Raw genomic sequence first — 24,013 nt, forward strand, 5'->3', positions numbered from 1 at the left:
ACACACCTAGTGGCGCATGACATAAAGCAACGCAAAGAAGAAACAATCAAGCAATTTATAGCTAGGTACACTTCGGAGACCCAGGAGATAAGTAGGTTACCTGAAAGTCAAAGGATATCAGGACTAATTCACGGCCTTCGAGCACCGACGCTAGTCGAAGCTCTGACGGCAAATCTACTAGAGGCATTTAATGAGCTTGTAGTAAAAGCTCACGCCTGGGTCGATAGAAATCAAGACACAGTAAACAGTGAAGGCATTCGGGGAAAAAGGATAATACTATTAAAACTCACAAAGTCCCCAAAGCAAATTCTTGCGACAGAAACGGTGGCACAAACATTCCCAACCCCACCCAGACTGATAACCAAGAAAAAAGATCAGAGCAAATATTGTGACTTCCATAAAGATCATGGACACAACATGGATTCGTGCCGAAACCTACTGCGTGCTATGGAGGACGCAATAGCAGCGGGAAAACTCAGGCACCTGGAAAGGAGCATAAACAACGAAGATATAGTTTAATGCGAAAACCTCGGAAGCAAGTCATCTTGCGAGAAGACCGGGTTGCATTAAAAACCAGAAACAACGGCCAGGAAGGAACTTCCCGCAAAACAGAGAACGAGCGTACTAAAAGAACTTCGCCTCTAGCTAGTGGTACAAGCAAAACCGAGGCCAGTAGCACTCAGTTCCTAAAAACCCTCCATATGCAGGATTAAGGAAATCTCCGGACCACAAAAAGCAACTAATGAAAGCTAAAGCAGTATGGACCTTACTATGTAAAGGCCCCCTGTTTTTTCGAAAAATTGCTTTCTAATAAAGATCGATCAGAACACCATGCGCAAATTATACATGTATATTAAAAGACTTTACGAGGAGTTTAGGGGACGCCCGATAACACTCGCATAAAGCAAATTACATCATAAGACGACTGCCATAAAACAATTTACTTAAAAGGCGACTGTCATAAGACAACACACAAGCTCCAAACATATATTGTAATAGCTCGGTTCACGGACAAAGCCTTAGCAACAAAAAGATTAACAAGGCAAGTCCAAATAAGGCCTTACGGAATAAGTCTTGAAAAGGTTAAGCCAGTAAATTGCCTAATCAGCATCTTGAAAAGGCTTATACCATTAGATAAATCCAAATAAATAAGGCTTAAATCCAAAAGATTATTGGAGATACAAATTAAGGAAAAGGAGGAAGGAAAATCCAACAAAGAAAATGTTTGGACATAAAGTTTAAGAATTCAAACATTGGGAATTTGCATCAGTTGAGAGGGAGAAACATCAGGATCTGCAGATAGGGCACACAAATATTGAGAATAAAGATCCTCGAGATCACTCATGACTTTGTTGAGAGGACTTATCGTATCCCGCACAAGCTCCGACTCGGCATCGACCCTATTCGCATTGCAAAGACTTGAAATCCTTGTACCCACCTCAGACCCATTCATAAATGCTTTGCAGACATATGGGATCACTTCAGTAATAATCTGCCTATATTTTCCTCTCAGCTCAACAAGGCAAGCACGGTCATTAACAAGCATCGCATCCTTTGCAGACGAATCCTCTCTCAGCAGAACAACTTCTTCTTTCTTCGAGCGGGCTCCCTCATGAACAGCTTCAAGTTCTGCACTCAACCCGCTCAGCCTAACCTCCAAATGAGAAACTTTAAACTCCAAAGATAGTTTCTCTGCTTTCAGTTCCTCAATCTGTTGCGCTGATGGCCCCTTCTCTTTAGGGATCTCGCGAAGTCTCTAAGTCCAGCACGCTACCAACAATCACCGTGTAGAAGGACGATTGGTTGAAAAACTTGGACAGCTGCGAAACAATTACACTCGCCAATTTTGTAGCCCATTCAGAGGGAGCAATAGAGCTAAGGCTATGGTGGCAAGATAACCCGTCAGGAGCTTGGGTCAAAGGGTTGAAACCTAAAAAAAAAAAGAAAGAAAAAGAAAAGGGGAAAAAAGATCAGTATAAGGCAAAACTTTAAAACATCATAAGCGTAGAAGGCTACATGAACTCTCCCCTGCCTCCTTAGATTTCCTCGCCTTCTTTCTAGAGGATGAGACGCCGGACCTCCTCGAGGAAGTCTTCTTCCTACTTATCAGGCGTCCAGCAACAGTACCCTGTTCATCACCGGGTTGATCATTTTTTTCCCCAGTGGAAGGGCAGTCAGAAACATCAATAGTAGGAGGACCGGTCGAGACAACCTCGTGGGAAATGGCCTCACCCGCCTGGCATATGGCCTCTAGCCCAGCTCGATCACCAGCCTGTAGATCACTACCCCCACTGGAGGTCCCTGACCCTGAAGCATGAACAGCAGGCGCATGCTTCACAATCAACTAAGCGAGAAATGATTGCCTGTTTATCATTTGCTTGAGAGCCATCCTGCAAAAATATAACGTACAGGAATGAATAACCCTAAAAATACCAATTCAGGGGGAGCAGGAACAACTGGGACTATCAAATCAAGAAAAATCCCAAATACATCTCAAAAATGAAAAGGAAAAAAGGATAAAAAAGGAGAAACAAAGGATCTATATGCCGGAAACAGATAAATAGAAGGTAGAATGGATCTATAAAAGTTGCATATTATTGGGAATTTCTCGCCATTAGGGTTTCAGGAAAGATGGATTCGGATCAAAACAATACCAAAATGAATCCAGTTAAAGTCACGTACCTTGGGTAACAGAGCAGCCGTAGGGAGAAAGAGATAGGAAATTCGTCAAAAATTGCGGCCGCCGGAAAAAGGTATTATCTCTATTATATTGTTTAAATATTTATGTGTGAAGAATAAGCGTATTTCGGCAGGAGCCACTACTTAAAATCAAAACCGTTGAATACGTATACAATACATATCCCATGATTGTCGGCCCAATAAGCGCAAGTTTTTTGGGTGGCCTCCGTTAAGGGTGACCTATGGAGAAGAATTAGCGGTTGAGTCTAATGCGACTAACTAAAGATAGCATCTCCCATCAGACTGGGGCTTGATGATATATGCATATGGAGCTTTAGCTCCGTACCCGAAGCAGAAGCAGAGTACGAAGTCACCTTCGCACAAGTAAACCCATAACGGAGCTTAACCTCCGATTAATATGACTATCCCGGAGCTCTGGAGGTAACAAATACCGAGCTCCAAGGAGATATACAATAGAGATCGGATGAAAATCTTTCCTATGATTAATCTATTAAATATATATCAAGCTCCGATATACTCGGACATAATTAGGTAACAAGATTACCACAAATCTCCTCAAGAAGGAAACAAGATATTTACAAAGGAAGAAGAGATTTACCCTAATTCTCTTACCCTCCTCTCCAAGTTATCTACCCTCTATATAAATAGAGGAAGAGCCTCACGGCATATTCATTCATACTCACTCATAACATATCGAATTCCTAAACCCTAAGTCGAACACAAATTGACTTATAAACCTCATGCAAATACGCATCACGCAAGAAAAACCCTAACTCATAGTTTATTCGACCTCCGAATAAACCCTAAACAAAACCCTAAGTCGAACAAATCGATTTAGCCATAAAACCACCCGTCATAAAGCGGTCTCCGAATAACACCGACAACCCTACTCACACCTCCGGTTGAGCCATAGTGCGATTATTTGATCAAACACTAATGTCTTAAGCGGTTTCATGATACATCATTCATCAATTTGGACAATTTATTTACACACAATAAACTGGTTCAAAGGTGAAAACGCACTATAAACTTTTAAAGATAGTTGAATATATTTTCAGAGATTTAGGACATGTTTAGTCGTGGAAATTGTTTTTTAGTTTTCCATTTTTAATTTTCTAGAAAATAAAAAGATTTTTCCATCTCTAGAAAACAAGTAAAAAATTTGAAAACGCGTTCAAAACAAAAAATAGAAAACAATTTGAGGTTTTCAAAATTTAGAAAAAGGAAAAGAAAAAGTGGAAAACAATAAAAAAGTGTTTTCTAGTTTTCCATAAAAAAAGTACTAGAAAACAGTGTTTTCTGTTTCCATTGAAAACTTTTCTAGAAAAATACAATTTGAACGTGTTTCCTTAGGGTGAGCAAAACCATATGTGAATGATAATAATAATAACAATAAACTTAAAGTAAAAAATTTCATGGTTGGAGAATTTGTGTGTGTATGTGTCGACATATATGGAGAAAAAGGGAAGGAGGAAAATATGGTGATTATTTAACTTTATCATTATTGATATCTTCTGTAGGTATGATTTTTGATTCATCTTTTTAATTATAATTAGGGTTCTTGCTAGGAAATCAAATTGGGATTTTGGGGGATATGAATATTTTTTCTTGGAACCCTATGTTGTTGATCACTTTATAACCATGCAAGTTTGCTTGTAATTTCTCCATTTTAATTTAAATTATTTTCTTAACTTTGAGTTCAATGGTTGATTTTAGTGTTACTTTGTAAATGACTTTCATAGTCAAAGAATGAAAATGGAAATTTTGATGATTATTGAAATGACCAAGTTGTAATTACTATGTTTAAATGATAAGATCTTTAAAGGAACCAACTCAATGACATAGTGAGAAGTAAATGGTTTAAGAGTGCTAATGATTGTTGTTATGGCTAGGCTTAGTTAGCCATGAATGTGAATATAGCCTTATATGAGTTGTGATAACTTGCTAGGTTGAAAACTTATTAATTATGTTCTTGCGGTTATCTTGATTTGATTGATTGGATCGCGAAGGAGGTGAGTATTCTAGCATACTTTTATATATGTGTCGGGTCGATTACCATATGATGGTGGATTCCGTATGTGGTAATCGATTTGGCGTTAAGCCTAAGTAGATTCTATATGATATGTATGAGATATTGATTGAGTTGATATGGGGCCTAAGAATCCCGAGTTATTGATAAGATATGAATGAGATATCGATTGAGTTGATATGAGGCCTAAGAATCCCGAGTTATTGATATGACATGTATGAGATATTGATTGTGTTGATATGAGGCCTAAGAACCTTTGAGGCCTAAGAACCTCTTGAGTATATTGTTTAGCTTATATGGATCCATGTATGTGTTGATAGCGCAAAGGTGAGTATGCAAGTGATGGTATGACGATGCCATTGGCTACATGTGATAGTCCTTTGTGTGTTTTTGCACTCCTTTGTGTGTATAAACATATGCAAGATTATTTACTAAGCTTTGCTTACCTTTTAGTTGTTTACCCCTTTTAATAGGTTGCCCCGGAAGTTGGAAACAAGATTATGTAAGTTGAATTTGGAAATTGGAAAAGTTAGCTAATTGCGGTAAAAATGGTTTGAAGCTAGGACCCTTAGTGAACCCTTTGAACTATTGGCTCTTGGTACATTTGATTGTTTTGGTAAAGTTTGGTTATGTAAAATCTGCATATTTTTGTTTGGAGGCATAGTTTTTTGTAACTTATCATAATTTGGGTAACTTTGGTTGTTTGGCAAATCGGTTAAAAGACCCATTTCATTGTAAACTTGCTCTTGAACTTTTAAAAGTTTTGAAATATTTACTGAAGTGATTATGTCCTATTTGTATCAGTTATTGGTAATGAAAAATTTAGATTTGAGTCGAAATGCTTCAAAACATCAAAACTGTTGATTTAGGTGTACAACAGAAACCGCGTTCACTGAGACACAAAGCACGTCCGATGTAGTCCCCCATCACACGCGCAAAGTTATATATTATGTGCAAAAAATATATATATTATGTGTTTATGAAATAATTATGTGCAGAAATGAATATAAGCCACAAAACACCATACATATATAAAGATACTTACAAAATTGGCTACTAAGCCTTTGGTGTTTTACCAATACACAACTGAATGATATTCAACCATTCTACAACCTAGTTAGTAAAAGCATAAGTAGTAGTTATAGTTACATACCATACGTACATCCATTCTAGCAGTTATAGTTACCTAATTGTCATACACATATATTGTTTTAAAGGGACATCAAAAGAAGTAGTCATTGATTGTTACAAATAACTGGAGGACTCATTCAAGAGACACTGCAGAATCTAGTGTGCTCCCACGACCCTCAATTTTCCTTGCAAGTTTCTTGTGTAATAATCTTTCACTTGGTGGCCTAACTCTCACTGGACTTGGCTGGCTCCTGACTAGTTTGTTTGCACCACCTACCTTTCTGAGGACATATTCACTTGCCACACTTGGTTGAGACTTCTTTGCACATGGTTTTCCTTGACTTACAGGATTGGCTTAACTTGGTTGGGATTTCTTTGCAGTAGGTTTTGGTTGACTTGCAGCTTTGGCAGGTGTTGCTAGTCTTGCAATCTTTGGTACATTGGCTTCACCTGTATTTCCATCACTCACTGCCTTGTTCTGGGCATCATATCCCATCATTCTCCTTACTGCCTCCACAGCTCTCTTCTTCCCATCTTGAGCTGCCTTTTCCCTAAGTTCCTCCAAAGCTTTCTTTTTCTTTCCCAGCTCTTCAGTTGCACTTGGAATTGGTACATCTTTAGGCCACATTGGTATATGAATGCCATCAGGACCACCTATAAAGGTTTCATTAGTCAGAGGGTCAATACAAACACCTGCCCCCCCCCCCACCATAGTGGCACTTTCTGAGGACCTATATATGGTTACTTTATTAGTTAGTAATGTAGCCAAAAAATACTAACAAAAAAGTTTAAGTATATGTAAATGTAACTCTTGTTTTGGCCTTCCCAAATTCCATGCTAGTTACACCTAAAGCAACACTTGCTTTGGTCAGAACACTATGTGAGCCCATCACCACATTATCTCCATACCTCCTTGAAGGACCAACACTTGTTGCCTTCTGTGGACTGTTATCTAATAAGATTTTGCATTTAGTCCATTTTGGTTTAAATCTTGGTGGGGTTCTTGCATCAGTTTGGCTTTCTTGAGTTGTGATTGGTGTTTATGTGGCCTTCTACATTGACTTGTGAGTTCTGATGTGTCTTTCTAGCAGTCTGTGTAGCTTGGATTGGTGTTTTATCACCACCACTCAAGTGTACAGTTGCCTCACAGCCTTCTTGGCCACCAACATTAACCCTTGCTCTCCCTCTAGAATTCCCTCTCACCTCCATACTTGCCTGCACTACAGGTTAGCCATTCAGAGATACACTTTCTTGCCCTCTAGAGGGTCCAACACGTCCACCTTCATCTGCATTCTGTCCTACATTTTGTTGTTTCCTAGGTCTCTCACCTATGTTTTTCACCTTATTTGGTTCTTTTTCAACTTCCTTTGTGCATTTTCCCTTGTTGTGACCCTTCTCACCACAGATTGAGCAAGTCATTACAAACCCTTGTCTTGATATTCTTTGACCAGTGAGTCCTGCCCTTGTTTTGTAACTGATAGATACCTCATATGCTGCCCTCATGCTTTTTTTCTTAGGTCTGCCTAGCATTCTCCTAGCTAATGGTGGAAGTAGCTTATCATGCTTGTTTTCAGGCCAAGTAGTCATTCCACCAACAGGCATGATATGGCAGCTATATACTTGCAAATATTTTCCTTTCCTAAACCAACCAGGGACAAACTCTTCCGGGTTTCTTCATGTCTTCAAAATGACTGCACAACCATGCGGACATGGTATGCCACTTAGTTCCCACATTCTGTAGCTACGCTTCCTTTCAGCCAAATTCAATTAGAATGATTCATTCAACTGTCTAACTTCTCAATGATCACCACCAGCATGACAAGGCTTCGAGAACCTAATTTGAATTGATGTCAAGCATAATATACATCGCATAAGATAATCATGTTATTAGTAACAAAATAAAAGACTTAGCAAACATCAAAACTTAGTTGACTAACCTATGTTGGTCTTTGACCCACTCCAACCTCTTTTGAATTGATGGACATATATCACCTTCCATCTTATACATCTTTCCTTATGACAGATTGTCTTTCCATAATGATGGCTCTAATAGCTTCAAACATGGTAATGATGGGCTTATTCGTAACAGTTAAAATAACATAATTGAAACATTCACTGAAACCATTCTCCACACTATCACACCCTCTATGCAACTTAAAGAATGCCCTAGACCAACTTTTAGGATTCCTATCCATAAGGTATTGGTATGCTAGTGGGTCTGTTAGACTAATATCCCTCATAGCCTTCTCAAATAGAACTGGGTAGCAAGCTTTTGATGCTGCCCAAAACATTGACCTAAAATGCAACCCACTAAATCTCTTCCTAAAGTTCTCATAGATGTGTCTTGCACAATGCCTATGCTCTTCATATGGCAACATGTCTTTGACTGCTTCAATTAACCCCTGCAAAAACAGAAATTAACACAAAATACATAATGAAACATATATTAGTTTGCACTAGCATAATATAGCAGGTGATGTACCTTGTGTTGATTAGATATGATTGTTATGCCTACACCACATTCAATGTCAAGATCACCTGATAATAGCCCTAAAAACCATGTCTAGTTGTCTATATTCTCTACATTGACCACAGCCCATGCAATGGGGTAGATGTGGTTGTTGCCATCCCTCCCAATGGCAGTTAGGTATTCACCTGTATTAGGGCTCTTAAGAAAACAACCATCAAGTGCTATAACCTTCCTACAACCCTTCTTCCATCCATCTTTTAAACCCTTCAAACAAATGTACATCCTTTGAAAGTAAAGTTTATCATCTGGATTTCTAGTACAGTTAAGTGTGATAGTAGAACCAGGATTGGATGAGAACAACTCATCCCCATATGATCTCAACATACCATAATGTTCTTCAATGGACTTTTCAAATTCATTCAAAGCATAATTCTTGGAGGACCTGCATTGCTTATGAGTTACAATGCACTTGTACTTCTTCATTACAAGGTCAGCAATTTCTACTAACATAATATTTGGATTTGCCCTGATCTTGTTCCCAAACTGATTCCCTATCCACTTATAACTTACAAGTGACCCAAATCTGAAGTTTCTGGTGCAATTATGCTCATCCACCATTGACACAACTTGAAAAGATGCTTCATCATTCAATCTCTTCCCATAGCACCTCCATGGACGCTTGGCCTCCTCTCCTTTCTGAGTAGCAGGGTACATAATCATCTTTCTTTGTTTACCAATTGTAGGCTCTTCCAACCTTGGTGGTCTCTTACCACATCTAGCAATCAGTTTCTTCTTAGTACTTTTCTCATACCTGATTGAGAAACCATTTACCAGCCCATAATAGGTCATACACTCCTTAAGAGCATGGTGGTCTACATAGTTTTCACCAACTTGAGGTTTCTTGAGTCTCCATGGGGTGTCTCTGTTATGGATAGGCCATTTTTCTACACTCTCAACCTTTTGATGAGCATCCATTTTGTGATAAAAACCACTAAGGAAAGGCTTCATTTCTATGCTTAAATGAGTTATTATTCCGAAACTATTGGTATTTAATGAATGACGTGTTTATGCAGGTTCCCAGAAGATGCGAGAGAGGGTAAATGACATTAAGTGACTCAAGAAAGAAGCCTATGAAATTACAAGACACAAGGAAGTGATTCGGGAGCCAAACGAAGACATAAGAACAAGAACAACAGCTACCAGCGCCGTTGGCCACCTAGCCAGTGCCGCTGGCCATCACCAGTGCCACTCCCCTAGTCACCAGCGCTGCTAGCCCATGGAAGCCCAGGACCAGCGCCGCTGGTCGGCCCAGATCAGTAACCGACTTTTATCCCTATTTACGTCGAACTCACCCTTAAAACCCTAAGAGAGAGCTGATTCAGCAGCTCTAGCCGCCCAACAACAACCCTAGATCGAAATTACATATTCCACGGAGGTTTTGGAGCATCTAAAAACCTTCCGATCTTCACTCTTGGTCTAGATCTTCCATCTTTATTTACTTTATATTATCGAACAATGTCTTTCATCTTTTCAGACTTTGTTATTCCTTTAATAATGTTAGGCTAGTAGGCTGAATACTTGTTTGGATCGATGTGATCATGTAGACGCTTATTGTTTTACTGTGTTTGTTTAGATTCTGTTGGAGTGTGCTTTACTGTTTATCGTAGATCCATGTTTATTAGTAATTCATGTTGCTATTGGTTTTATATCTGAACGTATTAGTTTAATTCTGATGGTTGTCTATGATCATACACTAGGGCCCCGTTCTTATTTTACTTAATAGACTTAATAATTAAGAACTTAATGCATTCAGTCAAATTTCATGTTCTTTTTTTGACTTAATAAACAAAAATAACTGTTAATTACCTATTTTTTACTTAATACATTCAGACATTATTTATACATTCAGTTAGTTAATACATTCAGTACTTAATGACTAAAAAAAAACGCCCCCTAGGACTAATATGCTAGGAGAGAAAACGACTAGTCGGTCTATAACTAGAAGTAAAAAGTGATTCACTTGTAGCCCAGTGATCCAGAACCATAGTAGGATGAATTGAACATGAAGCTTAACAATGCCAGACGCGATCCCTTGACTTGGAAACGAGCACTGTGGTCACCGGAGAGAATTATATCTGGTCATGGCTTAAGAGCCAGGTAATTAAAAGATGAATTAGTAACACAAACTTTAGGGCATTAATGCTTATAACAATGATTCTAGCGAGAATTTGTTTTAAAGGGTAGTGTGAGTCTAGCGACAACACTACTAACTAGACAAAGTGAATCTAACGAGAATCTGAACCGTGATTAAGTTTCCAACAGGCTAACAAACCAGTAGGATAGTATTTGGTCGCACCATGAGATGCGAGAGAGTATTTTATTTAATTACTTTTATTTGCTTTTTCCAAACTACTTTCAGATTAGCCTCTCGCTGCAAAGCGTGTGGTTAGATTTTAATTTACTGTTAAAAGTATTAGTTTATTAGGAGTTAGTGAAAAACCCCCAAACAAACTAGAATTACATGTTTTACTAGATTAGGTAACGCAACGCGTCCCTGCGAACGATCCTGTAACTTACCACTAGGCTATACTACACTGACCGTGTTCTCTGCTCGTTACGTGTGTTTAGATTAGATAGTTACTTGTACAACATAAATTTAAAGACAAGAAATAAAAACGCACATCACGTCTTTTGGCGCCGCTGCCAGGGACGCGACGCATTCTTGGTTTAGTAGTGTATTTCGACCCTACTTTGTGTTTCGACACGAAGTAGTTACTTTTTAGTACTTCATTTTAGGTTAAGTAGTAAATTAGGTTAAAAATAGGTTAAAAATTAGAGTTAGCTTAATTAGTTTGCATTTTCATTTTTCTTTAAAATCAAAAATCCAAAAATATTTTCATTTTCATTTCTAGTTTAAGTAGTTTAATTTAGTTTCTCATTTCTAGCTTTATATTGGTGCGTTGATCTTTTTCTTGAGTTTTGCAGGGTATTTAGGTAGTTGATGCTATTGAGATCCAGAACAGTTTTAAGACGCAGCTTGACAAGCCTAAGTAGACTCAGACGAAGGAAGAGGCTCTACAGATCCAATTCTACCCCCGTAGATAGTTTAGAATACCTTTTCAACTTAGAGGACCCCGTAGGAACAACCGAAACCATGTCGCAACCTAACTCCCCTAGAGGTGTAGTTGACGATTTTGACTGACCAATGATGGAAAGGACGAGAGCCGTAGCATCGATGCCAGGATCGGCTATAGTCTTACCTAACTTAGGAGATTCGTTTTCAGTCAAAGGACACCACCTTAAGTTATATCAGGATAACCAGTTCGACGGCCAAGCCAATTCCAACCCTCATAAGCATGTAAGCACGTTCACCTGTTTGGCAAAATGTTCAAATACGGAGGAGATGTCATTGATGACAATGTGCAACTTAGCTTATTCCCGTCGTCTCTCACCGGAGAGGCACGTGCTTGGTTCGATGAGCTCGATGAAGGTACCATCACTACATGGAATCAACTTCGCGAGGAGTTTGTTTCGCGATTCTTTCCCGTGAGTTTAATTAGGAAAATGCTTCGAGACATCAAAGCTTTCAAGCAAGACGAAGGAGAATCACTAGTTGTTGCATGGAAAAGGCTTAGGGAGATGATCAGAAACTGTCACGGGAATGGACTTAGCAAGGATGAAATCATGGAAATCTTCTTCTATGGTTTAACAAAGAGCTTCCAAACGGATTTAGACCTAGCCGGCAGTGGTAACTTTTTGTACAAGACTACAAATGGCGCGTACAAAATGATGGGGAAATGAACTACTTTTTAGGTCTTCAAATCAAACAATTACCAAATGGTATTTTTATATCATAAGGTAAATACATAAATGACATGTTGAAAAAGTTTGATACGACTTCATGTTCTTCAATTTCTACCCCAATGGCTGCTCGAACAAACATAAATGCTGATAAAAATGGGAAACCATTTGACCAAAAGAGATATAGAAGTATGGTTGGTTCATTGTTGTATCTTACAACATCTCGCCCAGATATAATATTTGCAACATGTATGTGTGCTAGGTATCAAGTTGCTCCCACTGATTTACATTTTCAAGCTGTGAAACGAATCTTTTGTTATCTGAAGGGTACACCCAATTTAGGTCTCCGGTATCCAAGGAATACTGGATTCAATCTAACTGCTTATTCAGATGCAGATCATATAGGTTGTAAGCTTGATCGCAAGAGCACTTCCGGTACTTTACAATTTTTAGGTGATAAAATTGTGAGTTGGTCTTCCAACAAACAAAATTTTCAAACTTGTTTCTATACAAGTATAAGTTTGAAATACTTGAAAATTTGTTTAAGTATGGAGAGATCATCTGGAGAGAAGATCATCTGGAGAGAGCCCAGTTGCAGGGACTTCCTTAACAACTTCCTGCACAACCTCTTTTCCTTTTCCAACTTCAGTGGTCAGATTTGATATCGCTGTTGAGTGATCAGACACTTTGCTGGCCAGTGTATCAAGACTGCACCTCAACCGATCGATCTCAGATGTTATGGGAGTGAGATCAACCTGGGGCGCTGCAATCATGGCTACCAGATCATCATCGTCAGTTTCCTCACAACCATTATTTAGATTTGTGGTTAGGCCAGAGTTCAGTAAGTTGTTTAACATTTCCTTCATAGAATGTAACTGGACATTCTCAGTAGACATTAAAGCAGAACAAGGTTGCCGAGTAAGGTTGGCAACCTTGGAACTCTGAGCATGGTTTAAAGCATCTTGCTCAACCAATATTCTTACAGCATCATTATTTTCAATGAATCTAAAGGCTCCATAAAGAGAAGTGATCACGTATGTATTTACATATACATTAACAAGTAAACGAACTATATATGTTTATTTATGTAGGCAAATATATGACAAGAAGTCATTATGTATCGGTAACTAGCTCAGTCGACTACATATGTTATAAATATATACATATGCTTATTACACGTTTGGATTGACAATAAAAAAACCCAAGTCTCTAGCCTTACCGATATAATAGCCCAAATCCTTGACCTCATAAAAGGTCTTCTGATCGGAAGAGGACATCCCCTTACAAGAATTTATCTCTCTTATCAGAGAATAAGAAGAGGAGGGCAACATAAGTCACAACACACAAAATCATTCGTGCTCACATTCATACAATCAATCATTCACAGCCTAAAAACACATACATTTCTATCCTCCAAAGATTGATACATCTCTTTGGGAAAGATCATCATCCACCTTAGATTCGTGAAGAATATAGTAGGTTTGCACTACATAGTAGGAGATTTTGATGATCTTTGTGGTTAAATCCATTCGTGATTGAGCTCGACAATCCATGCTCAAACATTGGCGCCATCCGTGGGACCCGAACCAACGATCTTCCTGTCTCAAAAAATCGATCAACAAACTATACAGATTCTCGCATCTGAAAGTCATAATATTGTGTGAGGTGTTGATTTGGTTTAGATCTTTTAAAGAATCGCTTGCATAATATGTTTATATTTGATTTTTTATTGCAATATGTGAAAATATATTTAATGATAATCATGAATTTTTGGGTTTTGGGTGCCTAAAAAGAAACCCAGTATGAAGAAGCAAAATATGGTCCGTTTCTGCACTCCAGGTGTTCGACAAAATGCCAATATACTTAACAGAGCCATAACTGCTCAAAAACGTTGTTGAATCGACTAACAAACAAGTTGCTGGTGTTCTCTACTCTTGGAGGTTTCAAATTATAAATAGGCTGCAATCAACCGTAAAAAGCATTTGGATTTTCAATTTCTTATGAGGTGCACCAAGTGTTTGACAAAATGTCTCTCTGGAGCTTCATAATATTACCAGCAGTTTAACTTCAATAACTGATCGACATGTTAACTGTCACGTGAGGTGGATTCCAACGGTATGTTAATTTTATTCATATGTAATCTAAAATTCCTAACCGTAGGTTGCCTTATCTTGCTCCCATTTCTATAATTACTGATTTGTGAAGTACTAGAATGATACTCTAACTCCAAGGCTCTATTTGCTGAATTGTTGTAAGTCTTTGGTTGTAGTTAGCATCATTCGGCCCTAATTATCTATTGGAATGAAATGTTTAAGGTTGTAATAACTACCTGGTCATTTCCACCAACTTCTATAATGAAACCTCTGGCTTTTTAGGCACACGCGTTGGCATAGCTATTGATACATGTTATATGAGGTAGCCTCTTGCGGTATTGCTTTTACTTCTATGACCTGGTACTCTGGTAGAATATGCTATTAAGATAGCTTAAAACCTACTTAAAGCAACCATATGTATCGTGGATTTGATAAAATTGTGTGATGAACTCTCAGATTTCACGAATTCCTTGCAAGACGGCTTTCTTAACAGTTAACTACCTTGTGTTATTCTGTTATAAAAAGAAAGATTTTTATAACTCGAGGGTGCCAAAATTCTGTTCACGGTTTTTAAAACTTTTAAATTATAGCGTATAATATCCGTATATGAAAAACATTGGAAAGGAGCCACAAGTCTGGATAACACAGGTGTAGACCGACGCTTTTAGGTAGGGGAAAACATTGTGCACATTATGAAGGCGTTGGCTAGACATTTTTGAAGCTGCTCATAATTACTCTAATAGGAGACAAGTCGCTTCAACTAACCTTTGTGAGGGTTTTTAGAGCTTACGAACAGATCTTGCAAGCCGTTATAGCTTCAGTTGATGGTATAGCTGATTTATCTGACTAGATAGCATCATGTTTAAATGTATTATTGGGAACCATACAAATGACGACATCCAAACTGCTGCTAGCTATCATGCCATAGCAATTGCTTTTTCCTTGATGGATGCGTACTCCTAGAGTGTTCAGCATGAGCAAACAACTTTGCAGATTCTGCTTGCTAAAATTGGATATGAAACTTCGAGTCTTAAGCTCTGGAACAGCAAGAAGCTGCACACAATGGTACTCCAAAGCCCGATGCTTCTATATTTACTAATGGTCATTTGAGTGTGTCAGTCTTATTGGATTATATAGCCTCAAATGCTGATATGGAAGCAAGAAGTTCCCAAAGAAAACAAGTCACGATGCTTCTATATTTAGGCAGGTCTTCCTCTTGCCCCAAGTATTGACAAAAAGGGTACCAAGTGTTAGCAATGCTGGCAGCATATCCATGGCAACAACTGCCACAACATGATCGACAGAAAACTGCAGCTAGCCAGCCACAACACTCGGCCAAAATGCTCTTGATTTTGGCTTAAAAGTTTTATAACAGAGAGCTGTAAAGGCGATGCTCCTTTCACGCAAAATGCCATTCAAATATCTTACTGGAAAAGAGTAATCCGGATGATTTCAGGGAAGCAAAATGCCAAAGTCCGAAGAAAAACTTCCTTTGGGCAGCTTATAATACTCGAGCAAAATGCCAAAGTCTGAAGAAAAACTTCCTTTGGGCAGCTTCTAATACTCGAGCAAAATGCCAAAGTCTGAAGAAAACTTTCCTTTGGGCAGCTTCTAACACTCAAGTAAAATGCCAAAGTCTGAAGAAATCTTCCTTTAGGCAGTTCCTAACACTCAAGCAAAAAGCCAAAGTCTAAAAATAAATAAATAAATAAATAAATATATATATATTAAAAAATTGCTTTAGTCGGCTTCCATCCTTTCCTTGCTACAAGTATTACTCAACAAATATGGCTATGGCCTTTTTCTACCAGCAACAACTATTTCGGCTTGCAAACACTCCCATTTCATCAAATGGGCAAGAGCAATTACTATTACTCTACAACAAATATGGGTATGGTCCTTTTGCACCAACAACCGTCTCTAGATTTCCAATGTAATATACGGAAAAGATTTCGACTTCGATTAATTCCTAGACAGGTTCTCCTCTTGGCCAAGGTAATATTGTTTTGTGTCACCCTTTGCTAGTCCAGGCCAACTATCTTTGAGCGATGCCTAAAGTACATGCAAAGTCTCAGGTACAATTAAATGATATATACTCATATGTTTATGCTTCTTGATTGTATACATACATTCAGGCCGGATATACATACGTATATAGTATGTGTATTTGCCGGATAAACGTGGAACTAGAGTTACATGATTATGGTTCTGCCGTTACAGCTAAAAGTAATAAAGTTTACCTTGTTGATAAATGCAAAGGCTCATTACAATATATAGACCCGGCCTAGGAAAACACCAGAGGTTTGACACACAAGTCAAAAAGGGTAGACAATTCTGACGTCAACTCTATTATCTGGCCTTGCTCGTGTAACTGGGGTTAACTCAATCACTTGTGATCAAGGAGATAATCATACTCTGTTAGCCCAGTTCGTTGTGCCTGATTGCTATAGTAATCGCATTAGTGGATTACTCATGACCGCTAATGGCGTGTGGACTGCTGAGCGTTAGTGTCTTGAAGTATGATCAAAAATCAAAACTGCTGAAACTTGTAGCAGTCTTAACATTTTCAGTTACAGAAAAAGATTTGAACTGGATAGAATTATCGATAATGTTAAAACACATTTCAAAAAATGCGACAGAGTAATACGAATCCTGTCCAGCATCTAAAGCCCTGATGAAAACAATGGAAGGATCCGCAAGTTTCTGCGGATTTATATGGACATCAAAGTACTCTTCTTGCTGTCATGACCAGATCAAAAACATGGTTATTGAAAAATCCGCTTATTGGAGGTATGGGTAGAGGACTTCTGAGCATTATGGATTTCATAGTATTATTTCTTTTTTAGGAATGCTCGAACACTTGATGAAGGAATATGAAACTTATGTTAATCAGAGGCAGAAAACGATGGGCGCTCAACCTTATGAAATAGCTTCCGCCCCTTGCTTGTTTCAAATCCAGCTAGTGACCATCCAGATGCTACAGGAACCACACCTCTCTCGGTAAAAACTACTGTAAACTCACCTAGGATCCTTGTTGTTGGTTACAACACCTTCTCTCCATCAGTCATATTCCATATCTATTTCTTCTGAAGTGAAGGATACAATATGCCAAATTAGGAACAGAGGCTCATAGTAACTTGCTAAAGCAATCGGCACATTCGGGCCAGGCCCGAACTCCCCCACACATGACTTGGCTAAACTCAGAAAGCGAGACTCTCAGAACTGAGAATCTATCTGCACGATGTAGTCAAAGAAGTGGTCCTGTTGTGATGAAAGATTCACAATACTACAGGTAACTTGTCACAACATGGGATAGCTCAACAGAGTCCCAACCCTCAAGGTTTTATGAACTCGATTGACGTGATTCCACATGAGTTAAAGCCTCAAGAACAGCGACCATGCATAATTTTTGACATTGGTGTGATGTCGTTAAAGAGCTCGGGAGACAACAATAGCCTTCTCGTCATCTGGTTTTATTGTACAATGTTAAGTTCAAGATGCTCAGGAGACAAAAATAGCCTCTGCGGCCTCATCTTGTTGTTCATGTGTCTCGTACACTAGTGTTATTCCAATCACATAACATCATTGATTTATCACCAAATAAGCTTTTAAGTTTATTATTTCAATTTTCTATGAGGCTTTTGACTGTTGTTTTATCTCCCCGAACTCCACAGTGTTGGTAGTTGCCGGTACTTGTAAAATGCTGAACAAATAATGCCGAAATGTAATATTATTAAATGTTGTTGGGCTCTCAAGAAGGCAGAGGAATGCCATGAGAGTTCTGCGCACCACACCATGGTCATCATCATTCAGAATCACCACTAGTTTACATGATCTCATTAGCTCTGCTGTTACTTTGGGCTATTCTTGGCTAGAAAGGTATCACTACTAGGAGTCTTTGGCTTCCTGGTTGTACAAAGTTTAGGTGCACTTGTGGGTTTGGTCAAAGCCTTTATGAAGTCAGACTTAAATTTTATTCGGTGGTGGTGCATACAAGGTTGCTTCAGCTTGTAAGGACATTGCACCTGGTGCAGGGATCATTGAACCTTTGGTTCTCCTACGAAAAATTTGAGATGACCAAGTAAGTATTCTACTTTTAATAAAGTCAATTAGAGCTTTGAATGCATTCTTTACAAAGTGGGATTTATATGTTGATATATGGGATTGGGCTTTCGTAATGGTCAATTATAAGTATAATATTCATCTACATGTGGAGGTCATCCTCCATTTGATCAGCCATTAAAAGTAAGTTGCATCCCTTTGCTTGACTAATAGCAGCTAAACGCAAACGTATACTTTGTATCTGTGCAAAAAGGCACATGGAGATGGGGGGAAAGGCTGGACATACCCGTAACAAAGAGCGAGTCAACCAACCATACATAGATCATAGATATACATGCGTAAATTGCTAAAAAGAAAAAAAAAAAAGAAGCTGAAGTTCCAGCAACTCACCCAGTTATCTTAGCTTGTCTATTTATTACTCTATGAAAAACGTGTGAATGTATGCTCATTACATGAGTATAATGAAATTACTAAATATAATGCATACATGCTTGTAGAAGTGTGTACATATGTGTGCTGTTGAAATCTCTTTGTGTACCCATCCGTCTGTGTGTCCAGCCATGGCTGCTATATGTGGATAGATACATTTATATGGTCAAACAATGAAGACATATTATTGGAACCTTTGTTAGCTAACTAAGGAATTAATATTCCCCTGTGACATGTTTTACGCACATAATCATGATTTATTATATAATTATTACGATCTACGTCGTATGCTACCAAGATGTATTACACATGTATACTACAAGTTGTTTTTTCTATAGCATATAAATGTGTACTTTCTATGCATAAACATATTATTATATTATTATTGCAAGCATATAGATGTAACATAAATCCAAATGTATATGTGTGTATATCCATGTGTAACATGATCTTAGGCCTGATTGAGGTTCGATAATCCCGGAGTATTTTCGGGATGAGTGAAGATCATAAATATTCTCGGACGTATTTTCCGAATAAGTGAATATTATAGATATTACTGTACGAACGAAGGAAGATTATCAATATTCCCGGACGTATTTTCCGGATGAAATCTGGACATATTTTTCGTGCGAGTAAAATGCATAAACATGCTCGGACGCTTTGGCACAAACAGTTTCAAACATTGGAAAGCAATGTTACACCTTCACAAATGCCCATGGAAAGCAAGAGCATTTGGTCTTTAACAAGACTTGAGCTCAGCAAAAAAATAAATAAATAAATAAATTTGATCGGATCATGAATCTCAGCTTTTAACAAGATTTGAGGTCAAAATTAAAAAAGAAAAGTTGATCTGATCATGAATCTCAACTTTTAACAAAACTTGAGCTCAAAAGAAATAACGAAAAGATGATCTGATCATGCATCTCAACTTTGTCGCTAATGAAAGCTTCATTTGGCTGGCAAAAAGAATTAAAAAAAAAAAAGAAAAAGAGAAGGGGTTGCTAAAACATGAAGAAAAAAATCTTTGTTTAGCGGTTTTTGATCCGAATTATGAAACCCCGAAATATCTAAAGGGTAATCCGAATGAAAAATTCCAGAAAACAAGTGATAGGATGGAAGAAAGAATTCCTATCCAACTTCTGACACGGATTATAAAAACCCAAGTACTTGTGAAGGCAAGACAGACAAACCAAGTGCCTAAAGGCTAAGACATACCTCATGTTTATGAATGGAAACTTCAAAAAGGATAAAAGCTACAAAGCAATCGTCTAAGCTAGGCTTGGCTAGCACTCAGGAGATTTTCATTCTCTAAATGGAAAGCTTGGCTAACACTTAGAAAAATTTTCATTTTTTTAATGAGCTTGATGGGTACCCATTGCCTAGAACATGGATTGGGACAAACTTGAAAAAATGTTATGTTTAAACAAAGCAACTTAATGGAAGTTTAATTTGATGGTCCATTTATCTGTACTTTGATCAATTAATCATATGTCTTTATATTTCAATCAAAAGAATTTTTTGATCTTCTCCTAATTTGGTTTATCAATGAAGAGATTCTCATTTATGGTCTGATCTAAATATCCCATATATTCCTATATCTTTTATGCTATTTATATGCTTGAAACAAGTTACCTTCTTTTGAGAAAAATCATAAAGTTCTACATGAACCTTTGCAATTTGCACTCACAAGTTGAGAACAAAGTCTCGAACATGGAGTTAAGCATGAGAAATGAAAAATGCTAGCTAAATAATTCTCAAATTCCCAAGGTATACCCTTGGATGTAATTATCTTGTAAGATGTAAAAAGCCCAAGAACAACATAATTTTTTAAGGCTGAACACTTAGATAATTTTTCGTCTTTTTATCTATTGGATGATAAGATAAGCGTTTCCTATTGGGAAGCGGTGCGCGAAATATTCTATTCATCTTTTTATTCATCGGATAAAAAGGTAAGCACTTCTCATCGGGGAGTGACGACAATAAAATTTGTAAGACCCAGACGTGGACAAAACATATTTAAAAGTTTAAAACCAAAGATGTTTATAAGAAGTCATTTAATAATTGACTTTGAGACATCATACTAGCATTGGCTAAAGATATATGCAGGTATGGATTATGTTCCTCTGTAATAAAGCGGACATGGATTATGTTCCTCCGTAATATAGCGGGCATGGATTATGTTCCTCTGTAATAAAGGCGGGCATGGATTATGTTCCTCCGTATGAAGGTGTGGCACTGTGTAAGTTTAGACACAAGCATATTTGAGAAACTTCTTTGTGTCTAAACTTGGGGGGTTTGATCACGTATGTATTTACATATACATTAACAAGTAAACGAACTATATATGTTTATTTATGTAGGCAAATATATGACAAGAAGTCATTATGTATCGGTAACTAGCTCAGTCGACTACATATGTTATAAATATATACATATGCTTATTACACGTTTGGATTGACAATAAAAAAGCCCAACTCTCTAGCCTTACCGATATAATAGCCCAAATCCTTGGCCTCATAAAAGGTCTTCTGATCGGAAGAGGACATCCCTTTCTTACAAGAATTTATCTCTCTTATCAGAAAATAAGAAGAGGAGGGCAGGCATAAGTCACAACACTCGAGAAATCATTCGTGCTCACATTCATACAATCGATCATTCACAGCCTAAAAACACATACATTTCTTTCCTCCAAAGATTGATACATCTTTTTGGGAAGATCATCATCCACCTTAGATTCGTGAAGAATATAGTAGGTTTGCACTACATAGTAGGAGATTTTGATGATCTTTGTGGTTAAATCCATTCGTGATTGAGCTCGACAATCCATGCTCAAACAGGAAGCAAGAGTATGGCTGTGCAAAGTCTTACCTTGTCTTAAGACAAGAACCATGTGTGCCCATTTGGATGGCAAAACATCACAGAATTTCTCAAGAAGAATATCCTTATCCTTCTCCACTCCCAAGCCTCTAAGTTGATTAATTAGGCCAGTAAATCTGGTATAAGTACCAGTTAAGCTTTCATTGGGAAAAGCAAAGAAGGATTCATACTTCTTGTTAAGAGCAACCTTTCTGGTAACAATGGTGTCATTTCCTCCTTCAAACTGGAGAACTAATTCATCCCACATACATTTAGCACTAGGAAATAGCACAAGTGTTGGAATTAGTTCCTCAGGAACAGCAGCAATGATCATGTTTTTTAGTCTGGTATCAAGATCAACCAGTCTGCAATCCTCGTCTGACCAGTGTTCCTCAGACTTTTCCCTGGTGCCTCTTCTCCCAGTAGGGTCGAGAAGAGGGCTAACACCACTGGACATGGGTATATATGGTCCATCCTTAAGGATTTTCAACATATACCTCTCTATCCCACCAAAATGCATGAGCATTCTAGCTTTCCATGTACCAAATGTCTGACCATTCCCATCAAACTTGGGAACAGGAGTGTTGGAGTAATGTACATGGACATGGTTAGCTCCCAGGAGTAGGAGGAGGAGGAGGAGAGTTAGTATTTAAAGGAGTTGTAACATTAGGATTAGATTCATTTGGACCAGAACCATTCTCACCTTCAGTAGCCATCGAAGCAGACCTAGGTTATAGAATTGAAACGATTCAACCTGCCTGCTCTGATACCACTTATTAGTCCCAAACTATTGCTAGATGGGTGCTGAAGACACCTCTATGTCAATGGTGAGTGAACTTTGCAACACAATCAATTAATCTGGATTTGACCAGTTTGGATTGATTGTGTACCAGGTTAACTGGAGATTAATATATTAAGGTGACAGAATGAGTAAGTAAATACAATGACAAATATATAAATCGGTGAGACAATATGTATTTTTCAAGTGTATTTTATTTATTAATTATTTAAATAAAATACAAGGTTGTTGCGGAACCAAGATAATACAAGAATGTAAATATCCTAACAACCCATGAAATACAAATGATCTAAACTTGGAAATTCTCCTAAACAATCGAAACACTTAAAGTTGTGAAATGTTCCTTTTTGCGATTAAGAGAATATTGCACAAGTTCACCAATATTGCAGAATGTATGTGTTTGCAAAGTTGTGAAAATGCTTGTGCAAGGACCTCTATTTATAGTCGAAGTTTGAGCATTAGGATCTCAACTTCGACGTACAAATATGGTTGACAACACACAAAAGTATTGTTAAATAATCCTTTGTGTGTGTTAAATAAAGTAAGACAAAAGGTTACTTTATTCAACCACTCTACATCTTTGCACTTTTATCCACAGACAAGATTATTGTCCGGTTAAAAGGATGTAGTGTAAAAGGTCCTCCTCGTGATCAGTGTAAAGCTTTGTAAGAGCATTTACACTGGAGGATTCTCCAGTTGATTGATCTGGTAGATTGTCAACTGGGCTTCGCTGTCATTGCCAATCTCTGTCTTCCATTTGTTGTCTTCGACTTCAACTGGAAGGTCTTCAGATTCTAGTCTTCAGATCTCAACTGGAGGAAGTCATCAGTTGCTTAAACTGTACAATGCAACTGGACTTCTAATATTTCGGACAATTCTTCATGCTCTCCAGATGCCGCTGGAGAGCTCCAGTTTATAGCTTAAACTGGACCTAACAATCTTATATCAAGATGTATGTGTCATAGCAGTTGATTGATTCTAAATCAAATTTGATTAAATGTTTTATTGCATCCAACTTGTTGATATAAGATGCGAAGGATTGAACTCCTTTGTGTCCTTAGTATTCTTATTATTAACATTGTTGTTGAAGCAAAACTTTGTGATTCTTAAATGAAAATTCTTGTTCATATTAGACTCTCAAATTTTTTTTTCTGTAGATATCACAACAAAGATATTACTCATTTTGATTTCACAAAAACCAATTTTTGCTCTACCTTTCTGTGGAAAACATTTTGATCTATTCTTGCATAGATTAAGGAGTTGTTTGTGGTTTCAAAACTTTCAAAACTTCAAATGTGTTTTTAAATCTTTTTATACACACGTTTGATGATTTTCAAATGATTTTCTTTCAATTGAAGTTCGGTGATTAGTTTGCACATGAGCGATTCGTTCACTCCATGAACTTCATCATCGCCAATGAGTTTTATCCCTGAAGTATTCAATTCTTTCATTAGATTGTAAGGGTATTTTGAGAGATGATGGTTTCGTGCAAATAGGATGGAGGGAGTAAAGTCGAAAAGTGAGAGGTTAAGGTGATATGTTGTGAGAAAAGGGTTAAAAGAAATGCTACCCTTCCCTAAATTCTCAAATCACCGGGTTAAACACGTTTCTATCGGATGTCATTTGTTGATATCTTGATAAAG

General features: G+C 37.7%; 1 protein-coding gene across 1 annotated transcript; it reads right to left on the minus strand.

Annotated features, from left to right (window-relative positions):
* Positions 1–7,860: 7,860 nt before the first annotated feature.
* LOC122604409 lies at positions 7,861–9,305 on the minus strand. Its single transcript, XM_043777303.1, has 2 exons — positions 8,445–9,305; positions 7,861–8,262 (listed from the first exon to the last, which is right to left on the minus strand). Exons 1-2 carry the CDS (start codon positions 9,303–9,305, stop codon positions 7,861–7,863), a joined length of 1,263 nt encoding a protein of 420 aa, XP_043633238.1.
* Positions 9,306–24,013: the final 14,708 nt, after the last annotated feature.

The sequence above is a fragment of the Erigeron canadensis genome, chromosome 6 (assembly GCF_010389155.1).
Source record: "Erigeron canadensis isolate Cc75 chromosome 6, C_canadensis_v1, whole genome shotgun sequence".
In the NCBI taxonomy this organism is placed as follows: Eukaryota; Viridiplantae; Streptophyta; class Magnoliopsida; order Asterales; family Asteraceae; genus Erigeron; species Erigeron canadensis.

Bases quoted from the DNA above. Each gene is read 5' to 3' on its own strand.
- LOC122604409 (XM_043777303.1), bottom strand. From the start codon at position 9,305: ATGGATGCTCATCAAAAGGTTGAGAGTGTAGAAAAATGGCCTATCCAT. The intron at 8,263-8,444 runs GTAGAGAATATA...CTGTTTTTGCAG, and splicing joins TTGCATGGGCTGTGGTCAAT to GGGTTAATTGAAGCAGTCAA.